Source organism: Dipodomys ordii, unplaced genomic scaffold (genome assembly GCF_000151885.1).
Source record: "Dipodomys ordii isolate 6190 unplaced genomic scaffold, Dord_2.0 Scaffold3, whole genome shotgun sequence".
Lineage (NCBI taxonomy): Eukaryota > Metazoa > Chordata > Mammalia > Rodentia > Heteromyidae > Dipodomys > Dipodomys ordii.
Genome location: NW_012267219.1, coordinates 25877173 through 25888958, shown reverse-complemented (window position 1 = coordinate 25888958; position 11786 = coordinate 25877173). Strand labels below are relative to the sequence as shown.

Genomic DNA, 11786 nt, shown 5'->3' with positions numbered 1-11786 from the left:
AAATCCACTTAATTTTATTTGATTTGTCCATTTGTCTTTTAATCCTAATTCTTCTTAAATTCATTCATTTCCTTTGCTATAATATTTCCATCTTTCAATTATTTTCAAAAATAATAGTAAATTTTTATGCTTAGGCATTATTTTCAAATACCAGAAGTTACTTTCAAGGAGAATATGTTTTGTTTTTCAACTATACTATTACAAAATTGGGCATTTTTTCTATTTTTAAAGTAAATGTGACAGTGGTCATGGAGAATAACTTTGCATAGGTTTCCATGCTAAAAAATACTTAAGATATTTTAGAAGAATTATATGTGGTAATTCATACTAAAATATCTTGCCTAAGAGTTTTTGTAAACATGAGGAAATAAACAATTTTGGTCTCAACATCTTCTAAACACAGCTGTACAGTTAAAGCATCAAATAGATAAGTACTTGATAGATTTCTCTATTGCTAAAATGCATCAGGACTGACATGCATAGATCTATAAAACTAGGCCTATGGGAGCCTATAACTTTGGACAATTTTTAGCTTTGAAAAAAATCAAAGAACACATGATGACAGAATGAAAGATTATTGTCTTGTGATATTTTTAGCATTCCTTAATGTTTTTCTTTGTTGTTTTAAACTTTTTGGCATTAAGCTATAGAATGATATCTGCACGTAAAGTTTGGGGGAAAATCCATAAATGAGAAACAGGCCAGACATTGTTGATGATTTCCAGATCTGAGGAGCATAAAAATCAGTTCCCTTCATGTAAGAAGTTAAATGGAAATGCTGGTGTTTATTGTTTGCATTAGTAAAGCATTTTTTGTATTTTACATATTAATATAAATTGCTTCCAAGGCAAAAGAAAGTCAAAGCAAATCCAGACATGATCACGAATGATAGATATCACAAATGATGGAACAGAAAAGATTTGATTCAAGTTCTCTAAGTTTACTCATTTGCATTTTTGAAAACATTTGCTCTAATTATGATTTATGAGAACTTTACATGAACATAAAAATAAGGAAAGACAGACACGGTGTCAAGAAGTTTTTAAGAGAAACATTCTCACTCTGTTGTCTCCTTTGGGGGCAGGATTCAATGTTTGGGTAAAAGCTATGGTATTTCAACTAGTTAAGCACCTCTCTCTCTCTCTCTCCCTCTCTCTCTCTCTCCCTCTCTCTCTCCCAGTTCCATAGGGAATGAGCTGGGCTGTTCTTGCTCACCCCGTCCACCTGCACTTCGTTAGAGAGCAGAGTTTGTATGCCACACCACAAGAGCCCCACAATGACATAACTCTATTCAGAGACTGGCGTGACTGGGCTGGTCTCCCCCACCCCCCCCCACACACACCCTCCTCAGCTCTTGTATCACTGAGGATCTGGCAGGCAGCTCTATCCTGAGTTCACAGCATATATTGGTGGATTCTTGTCCCCAGTGCATCTGTTTTAAGAGTTAAGGGAAGCAGTGTCAGGACAGTAAGGTAAGTGCTGACTGTTTTAACTATAGCCCAGAGGATACTGGCTGTTTGGGACAATATTTCTTGTAACAAGAAGAGCAAAAGTTCCAGAGGAACTTTGCCAGTTGCTATTCAACAGCAGAGCTACAATTTTGAGTATTTACTTTCACCTTTTACTTTTGCTATGCTCTCCCATGATGTATAGATTTCAGATAAACTTTAGATGGGACTGTGTTGATTTGCAAAAGAAGCTATAAACTACTGCAAAGTTAGAATAAGAACATAAACTAGATGCATTGAATAGATAGGAAGATGAAACTGTGTTGTCTTTATGCTAATTAGTTGTCTATGTTAGGACAGTTGAGAACTAATTTTGAAGCAAAGAATGGTCATTTCAATCAGAAGTTGACATGTTGGTACTTACCATGCCATTACCATTTGTTAAAGTTTATGATAAATATTCAGTTTTAGAAAATGCTAGCTAAACGATCTAATCGCTCTGACAGATTGCTTGTTTTTCTTTTGTTAACTTTAAAAAATTAGTATTTTTTGGATGTAAGTTTTAAGGGACATCTTTTAAAGAAATTCTGAGAAATAGTTCCCTTTGAGCAAAAAACATTTCCTCTACAGCCACAGGTATTTGAAAACATTGGGAAAAGTTCAGTGTGCTTTTGCCTCATAGTAGAGGCATTGTATGGTTACAAACTCTCTTTGAATTCAGAGTCTTCGCTTTACTCTGCCAAAAAATTATGGAAGCACTTCTGGTTTCTATTCAATGCTCACATTATATCACTGCCATGACTATTTGGGTGCATAATTAATTACCAAAAGTAGATGCTTATTAACAGAACAAGACAAATATGTAACTTGCAAAGAATCCTATGAATAAATCATCATTTTCAGTGCTTTGCAATTGGCAAGTCCAAGTCCTGTGAATTAAATTAAGTAACTTCACCATAATATTTGGGAATAAGTTGTTAGAAATCTGATTGCAATTTATGTGAGCATGTGAAGTATTTCTAAAAACATGTCTTGAATGTTTCAGCTAATAAATTTTCTTATAATTCCAAGTGAAAGAAAATAATATGGGTGTAAAATTCCTTATCTCCTAAATCCTACTTATTCCTAACAGGATCCAAACACTTGTGTCATACTTCTTGTAGCAAAATACACCAGATGGTGCCAACTACAAGCATGTTGATTCACTTCTCAGCTATAACTTCTCTCCAGGGACTGGCAACTTCTCCAGAGCTCTTCCCTCTACAAAAATCTATATTATCATTTTCTTTCACCTACCCTGCTGAATGTGCATTTCCTTCACACAGTGAAAGTGTTCTTTACTAATTTTCATCTTAGAAATGTTTGTATAACAGTTCTAAGTTACTTTAAATACATGTTCTTCGTTGAATCCTTCCCTAATCTTTCCCTCTTCTATTCTGTGAGGCCACTGAAATCTAAAATCTGGATAAATGGCAAATAATGCTACCTGAGATTTTGGTGATAAGAAGTTAGAATACATAGGAGTTACTTAGAGTGAGAGGAACTTTATTGTAAAAGCCATGAAAGAATATTCTTTTCCTCTAAGACTTGAATCTCCTTTTAGATTTAATAAGTCTCAGAATAGTTGGCAATTTTTTCTGATTAATAAATGCTTGCTTTTCTGATGTTAATTTGTGAAATATTTATTTCAGAACAGAGTTTTGTAATGTGTTTCAAAGCATGGAATATGAAACAAAACTCGAATAACATAAACACTCATCCCTACCAAGAACTCAGCTTTCCTTCCCTAGAAGCAGCAACAATACCCTATCTAAAGGAATATAACCTCTGCCCTCTCCACTTCACATGGATAAGTACAGCTTTCTTCCAGGGAGAACCACAGATGGCCTAGGTTCCCAGTAAGGATCATCTTAATGAGGCATTTTAATTAGGTTGAATGGTAGGGTTCAGTGCACAGTTTGCAATTGTCTTCTCATTTTCATTTCTTCTGGTTTTGAGAGATGTTGTGTAGCAATGACATGGTGGACAATGAGCACTACCCAGAAACTGTAGGAGGGTACTTAAAGCAAGAACCTAAGAAAAATGGACTGGCACAGTTACACCGATTATGTCCAGGAGGGGGCACTCTAACCTGAGACTTGTTCTCAAGAGTTGTTAACTGCACCCTTGAGGCTATTCTTCAAATATTTTACTTAAAAAATTTTTTTTATTTGATTGTAAAGGTGATGTACACAGGGGTTACAGTTACATAAATAAGGACATGAGTACAATTCTAAAGTCAGCAAAAACATATTTCAGATGTATTGAAAAGGGCAATGTCAAAGTGCAAGATGTTTTTTTAAAAAAAAATGAGATGTACCTTCACTAATGAAGTTAATATTGAATGTCTTTCTCCCCAGAGCTATGCTAATTTCTAATAATTTATGTTCCTACTTCAGGTTTCACAACACTTAACAGAAAATGAATCTAACTGCAGTCACCCTACTCTTGGTATTGATCAGTGGTGCCATTGGTAGTTACTACTATGATTATGATTCCCCTGCATTCATTTATGGGCAACCGTCACCAAACTGTGCCCCAGAATGTAACTGCCCTCATAGCTATCCAACCGCCATGTACTGTGATGAGCTGAAGTTAAAAAGTGTGCCTATGGTGCCTCCTGGAATCAAGTACCTTTACCTTAGAAACAACCAAATTGACCATATCGATGAAAAAGCCTTTGAGAATGTGACTGATCTGCAGTGGCTCATTCTAGATCACAACCTTCTAGAAAATTCCAAGCTGAAAGGAAAAGTCTTCTCTAGACTGAAACAATTAAAGAAACTGCATATCAACTACAACAATCTGACAGAGTCTGTTGGCCCCCTTCCTAAGTCTCTAGAGGACCTGCAGCTTACTCATAACAAGATTGCAAAGCTGGGCTCCTTTGATGGACTGGTAAACCTGACCTTTGTCCACCTTCAACACAATCAGCTCAAAGAAGACAGCGTTTCGTCTTCCCTAAAAGGCCTTAAATCACTTGAGTACCTTGACTTGAGCTTCAATCAGATGAGCAAACTACCTTCTGGTCTCCCAGCATCCCTTCTAACTCTTTACTTAGATAACAACAAGATCAGCAACATCCCAGATGAGTATTTCAAGCGTTTTAGTGGGCTGCAGTACCTGCGTTTATCTCATAATGAACTGGCAGATGGAGGAATACCTGGCAATTCCTTTAATGTATCATCCCTGCTGGAGCTGGATCTCTCCTACAATAAGCTTAAAAGCATACCAACAGTGAATGAAAACCTGGAAAACTATTACCTGGAAGTCAACCAAATTGAAAGTAAGTAGAACACAAGGTTTGACTGACATATCCTCAAGTTTTCAAATTCCTCAGCCATGCAACACATACATTGCCTCTGATTCCATTCAATAAAAAATAAGTGAAAAAGACAGTACTATCTTTCACTTGTAAATATAGAACTTAGCTCCATTGTATACTCAACTCTTTCTCTCTTTGGAGTATCCAGATGAAGAGCAATATAGATCATCAAATTTAATTGCCAATGTCTTCAAATTTGATATTCTGGAATAATTGGTTCTGCTGAATGATACCGTGCTGTTTATCTGTCAATCTTCTTTGATGACTTAGAGATTTGTGTCTTACATTAGTTTCTTGGTAAGATCTAGCTGCAGAAAGGAACAGAGAAGCTCAGGCTGGAATCTCTGGCAGAGGTTTTTAAACCTGCCTCCCACTAACTTTCAGAGCAGATCAAAGAAACTCATGTCCTTCCTAGACACTGTGGGAGCTCCGCATGCTACTATTCTAACATGGCCACCATCCCCTCTCCCACATACTATGGTGTAAGAGGCAGATACAATGTTCTGATGATAATGAAGCACCCCAGAGCTGCTTTTCTTTTACTTAACTTCCTGTCTTTCCTTTAAATTTATCACTTTCTCCTTCTCTTCTTTTGCTACCTTCTTTGATTTTTCATTGAACACCTGGATGGAACTTAACCTGATCTATGTGGGCTGTTTATGGGCTGTTCTGTGGTACCTTTCAGGGTAGGAGAGCAGATTCAAGTGGGAAATTCAAGCCCAGCATTTCCTGTCTTATTCTTAGTCTGTGAAAGAATAAAGAATACATGATTCAGGAATAAAGATGTTTACATGTGCTATTACCCTTAAACACCAACAAAAACTTTAAAGCAATTATAGCTGCAAATTGATCTATTGAACTTGACCATCTTTGTCTGATAAAAGTGGATTCAGTTGCCATACTGGATTAAATGTGGGTATCACCATTTACATTGCACATTCACTATATGTCAGTTCTTCAGTAATTCCATGTAGATCCTGGGAAGGCCGAGTGTTCAACTCAAATATTATATGTATATATATATGTGTATATATATATACTCAAATAGTATATACATAAGTATATATACTATGTATATTATATATACTAATATATACTATATATGTACTATATATTTTATTATATATACTTAATATATAGACTATTTGAGTATATATAAGTATATATAATATATTACATATAATATATTATATATAATATACATAACATAGATAATATATAATATATACTAGTATATGTACTTATATATAATATATATTATATAATATACATTACAATAATATATATATAATATATACTAGTATATATACTAGTAATACTAGTATATATATATATAATATATATACTAGTAATATATATACTAGTATATATGCTATTTGAGTATATATATATTTTTTTTTTCCAAGTCCTGGGGCTTGAACTCAGGGCCTGAGCACCGTCTCTGAACTTCTTTTGTTCCAGGCTAGAACTCTACTACTTGAGCCACAGCGCCACTTCTGGCTTTTTCTGTGTATGAGGTACTGAGGAATGGAACCCAGGGTTTCATGCATGCTAAGCAAACATTCTACCATTAAGCCACATTCCCAGCTCTCAAATAGACTATTTTGTTGTTTCTTGGAAGTCAGCAAGGCGAAGTTTTTAGACTGTTTGACTATCCCATAAACAAACATTATGCTAAGACAGCTTAACTTCTACAGTTTCTGTTATAAATTTTTCTATGTAGGATCTCATTTTTTGAACAGTTGCAGTTAGAGAAAAGATACTCTAATAGAAAACAAAATGACAAAAGGTTTAGGATGGTTGACAGCTGAAAATCCATTAGATTTGGTGAGTAGAGGTTAGTTGCAGGGGCAAAACTTCTTTCTCTGAAATGGCAAGAAGGATGTAGATGGGAATCTCTTTACTGCTATACACGGTATGAACGAAGGATGAAAGAAACAGCGTAGGAGATGGGTAAGGTGGCATAGAGGAGGAAGGCTAGCAGACAGTCAATGCTAGTCCTAGGTAGGCATCACCGTGCTCAGCAGATTGAGATCGTTTAGAAATGTAATGTAAATAAATACCTTTGTTCCTTACAATCTTTGTCATTTAATCAGTTATTTTCCTACTTATATTGGCAAGCATCTATTCAATTTAGGTTATTTTTCCAGGTAATAATGATATATACCTATTAACTATTTTCTCTTAATATAATTGGGTCCCTAGTTTTAATTTCCAATATTACATTAATGTCCATTATAAAGTAATACATAATTGAACTCCATTACAGTGAAGGAACAGTTCCAGAATTCCTTGTGGAAAAGAAAACACACACACACACACACACACACACACACACACACTTATATTCTTAAGACAAAATAGTGTGGTAGTTGTATATAATGTATACATTGTTCCACACACCCTAAAATTCCTCAGATTACTTATAATTTAAGTACAATATAAATGCCATCTATATAACCCAGTAAGGGAGTGTACATGTTCATCACAATTGCAATTATTTTCCAAATAGTTCTGGTCTATGGCTTGTTGAATCAACAAGTGGGGGCCCACATTTATACAGATATAGAACCAAGTATATAGCCAAAACTTTTGCTATTTTAACTCTTTCTATACATTCTGTATCTATATGCATATATTAGATGCAAAGAAAACCTAAGTGATTCAATGCCAGCTAATGGATAAAAAGCAGAGATAGAATCTCCAAAAAAACTTATACGTGATCATTTCTGCTTTTGTAGAAGTCTGAGTTACTTGAGTATCACATAGGAAATAAGAACATTGTGCTGTATCTCTTCTGAAGCAATTGAGAATGAAAGTAAACAAGACTAAGGATATAATAAGGTTAACTTGAATAGACTTAGACCCACATGCAAAGTTTATATGTCTTCATATAGTTACTTCATTCAGCATAGTCTTAGATTTTATTAAAGTCTAAATTAGCTTTTCACTTATGGAAGCTTTTCAACCACAGAAGACCCTTGGCTATGATGCTGGCATCAGAGCTTTGAGACTTTTAGTCTTGAGGTTTTGGTTCATTGTCATAGTGTGTGTTTGCTGGAACAATTTTTTAAGAGATAATCTTATTAAATCTCTCTTATTTTTAGGTACAAAACCCAAAATGCTCATTTGGTAAGGTTGTTCATAGCATCAATTTATTTCTTCAGGTCAGACGAATTACACCATAATAGTTCTTAGATAAGTCACATTTCCTGAATGACTGCCTGAAATCTAGGCTTAATAATAAATGTGTTCCGTCCTTTGAAAAATTCCATTCAATATCTTGTTCTACCATTACTAGTATATATTAAATATTACTATAGCCCATTCAGTAGACTAGAGATTTAGTGGTTTTCACTTCAAAGATACACAGTACAAATGATTTTAGTGAGACATTCTATTCCATAATACTATAGACTTGAAAATTTTAAAGTGGTTGTTTCAAACTAAGACAATAAAAAGTTGACTAAACTTTATATTTCTAATTCTTAATTTTCAGAGTTTGATGTCAAGAGCTTCTGTAAGATCCTGGGACCATTATCCTATTCTAAGATCAAGCATTTGCGTTTGGATGGCAATCCCCTCACCCAATCCAGTCTGCCTCCCGATATGTACGAATGTCTACGTATAGCGAATGAAATCACCGTGAATTAATATCCTCCATTTCCAAGCATCTTAGGTTTTCCTTGTGTGGATGGATTTTTCATCCTTTTCATTGTTTGTTGCTGTTTATTACTTCCATGAGTCTTAAATAATAAGGAAAAATGTTTTGTAAACATTTACCATGTTTTTAAATAAGAGAAAGATGAAAAGCAGGCCTATTTCATCACAAGAACGCACACACATAAATAGACATCATATTGCAAACTGTACTTATAAATTTAGTGTTTCTTCTATCTCTATTGTCCATTGATCTGCAACACTTTTGCATTGGTTAGATAGAAGTCAGCTAAGTTTGATAGTCCCTGAATCTTAATTTAATGGACAGAAAAGCATAGAATAATATGTATAGATACCTACTTCACTTGAGCCAAATTACCTTGGTAAGTTCATTTTTGTTGAAAAATAGGTGGCACATTTTAAGAACAATAATCTTTTTTTCCAAATTATTCGACAAAATTTATGAAGTCATGTGCACCTACAGAAGTATTTTAGTATTAATAATTTGCATACTTACCTAGCAAAACTTTTCTAAAATCATTTTTCACTCTACGTCATATGTATGTTTCTTTTTGATTATTTGCATGTTATCTTTAACAAGCCAATAGCAAAATAAAACATAGCAAATGGCATCACTGTGTTTGAATTCTTGTGAACCTCTAGTCTCCCAAATATAAACTTCATAAAAAAATCTCTGCATGTTTTAAGAGAAAGCTTTTAGTGACTTTGTCTTAGGTAAAAATGTCCTACTACCAAAGCACTGTCATCATTTATAACTGAGTTGACTGAAAGAGATTAACCTTTGACTCTCAGGACTTTTCTACATAAATGTGATTTTCTTCAGCTATGGGAGCACTCAAGTTATTTCTTGTAAGAACTTAAAAATTATTTTCTTTCAATAAGACAAGAAGGAGGTATATTATAATTTCCTGCCCCTCTATATAAAAGTCACAACCATTTTCTTAGAAGAAGGAGGTAGTACAGAATGGACTATACATTTTCTTTACCAAGAATGGGTTGAGTTACGTGAGTTTTACATCTAGATTGCTTAGAAGAAATCTTGCAGCTGGCAGTCTCTCTACATATTTAAAGACCTTTGTTTCCTGGTGCTAGTGGTTCATTCCTCTAATCTTAGCTACTAAGGAGGCTGAGATCTGAGGATCATGGTTCAAAGCCAGTCCAGACAGGAAAGTCTCTGAGCCTTTTATTTCCAATTAATCTCCCCAAAGCTGGAAGTGGAGCTGTGGTTGAAGTTGTAAAGCGCTAGCCTTGAGCACAGACGCTTAGGGACAGTGCCCAGGTCCTGAGTTTAAGTCCCATTACTGAGAAAAAAAATAAAACAAAAATAAATTCTGTTATTATTAGGTCTATAAAATATAACTTTAATTTAAAATAGTGATGACATTCACACCTGAGGTGGATCAGCTAGGACAGAGTTAACTACAAGGTGGTACTTCCCTATATGATGAGGGAAATTTGATGTCCTTTGTACAACTATCTGATGGAGACAACAGTTAGCTCTATGGCACAGCACCTCCCTCCAGTGGAGACAAAGGTTTCCCAGGACACCAATGTGAGGGATGCTGTCAGTTTACCCTGTATGTCCCAGGCTAAGTCAAGGCAGGTAACAGAAGAGAAAACATCTGAAGACTTACTTATCTGCTCTTCCTTTATTATCCCAGTGAGGATGGTGCTCTCCAAGTACATATTTAGTGTTTTTCTAGTATGGATCCAGTTAAGGCAGTCTTCCAAATGTACATTACCTGACATACTGTCCCAGACATACAGATCCATTTATTCATGTAGCCTAGGATTCCAGTTTGAAATGGCATCCATGTAGGATTATTTAACCGGTGCTCAGTGTCAGGCATTTGTCAAAACCATCATGTGATATGATGGTCAAGGTAGCAAAACCTAGAGAAGCCCTAAACAGTGAAAAAGTAGGAAAGGTCTTTTCTCTAGAGAATCACTGTAGAAAGAAGCCTGCTGTTTACAACATAAATATATGAGAATAAGTATTACCTGTGACATACTCAGATGCATTTATGGTCGCAAGCATTCCAGATCTTCCTCTCAAAACAAGCAACAGAAAATAGCAAGAGTCTCTTCTTGATCCCATTTTTCTCGAGAATTGCTCAGAAGCATCTCCTGCCTTGCCTATGTTCTCTTTTCCTCTACTTTCCCTATTTGTGCACTATCAAGACAGATAGATGGTTTAGAGTTTACTTTATTAAAATTTCAAGAAAGGAATAAGAACAATGACCTAAATCAGGGTGAATTCATAACAAGAAGTTCTTAACGATTATCTTACTGACAATGCTTTTGAATCCATGACTTTCTGAATTAATTGTTCTGAAGATGGCTATAGCTATAAGACATAAGAATTCTTTCTCTCCTAAGACGGATCTAAAACCAGTTTTAATTATGTTCTCTTACTGTGAGGGGGAGAAGCAATGGAAAAAATAAAAGTCTGTCTTTTCAATGTCCCTATGTGAAAATTAGGGCTGGATGGTGCCTTTTTAGTGAGGGAAAACTATAATGTACTCAAACATTGAGGTTTGTAAGGAATAATCATGCCCTAATAAGTATAAAAAAAGACATGAATAATAGACCACTAAATGAGCTAGAGGAATGTTGGTGCTTTAGTTAATTTTTTTTCCTGGTAAAAGCTAAGTTTTTAGAAATAGTGGACAGTTTAAAAGATTGGGTTTACAAAGCAGTAACTTTATTTTTTTCCTTGTGATCATTTAAGTTTTAGATTTTGGCTTTTCTGTAGCTATAATTTTATCATAATGAAGGCCTTAGCTTTTTCTTTGCTTGTGTTTTGCAACCATCATAAATCTTTGCATAACATTGACTCACAGTACAAGAAAATGTTTCTCTAATTTAAAGGAACTCTGAAACAGCATTACTATACCAGAACTAAAAATGCAAATAATATAACAATTGTACTTGAGATGTACAAGACACTATGTTGAAAATGAGCTTTACAACTTGGTGGAGAGGGAGGAGTTGGGGAGGTGGGGAGGGAAGGGATGGTAGGGGTAAAATAAAGGAGGGGGTAACAATGCTCGATAGGAAATGTACTCATTACCTTATTCATGTAACTGTAACCCCTCTGTACAGTATCTTTACAATAAAATATACATATATAAATATATATATGACAATTGTACAAACATCAAGCAAACAAATTTTCTTTTAAAAGATATCTAGTGGGGGCTGGGAAGGTGGCTCAGTGGTAGAGCGCTTGCCTTACATGCCTGAGGCCCTGGGTTCGATTCCTCAGCACCACATAAGCAAAAAGAAAAAAG

General features: G+C 34.9%; 1 protein-coding gene across 1 annotated transcript; it reads left to right on the top strand.

Moving 5' to 3' along the window:
- The first annotated feature begins 1276 nt into the window (after positions 1–1276).
- On the top strand, positions 1277–9104 carry Lum (lumican). Its single transcript, XM_013023368.1, has 3 exons — positions 1277–1472; positions 3887–4773; positions 8312–9104. Exons 2-3 carry the CDS (start codon positions 3909–3911, stop codon positions 8464–8466), a joined length of 1020 nt encoding a protein of 339 aa, XP_012878822.1. The 5' UTR covers positions 1277–1472; positions 3887–3908; the 3' UTR covers positions 8467–9104.
- Positions 9105–11786: the final 2682 nt, after the last annotated feature.

Excerpts from the sequence above, each read along its gene's own strand:
- Lum (XM_013023368.1), top strand. The coding sequence starts at position 3,909 with ATGAATCTAACTGCAGTCACCCTACTCTTGGTATTGATCAGTGGTGCC. Across the intron at positions 4,774-8,311 it reads GGAAGTCAACCAAATTGAAA|AGTTTGATGTCAAGAGCTTC; the intron begins GTAAGTAGAACA and ends CTTAATTTTCAG.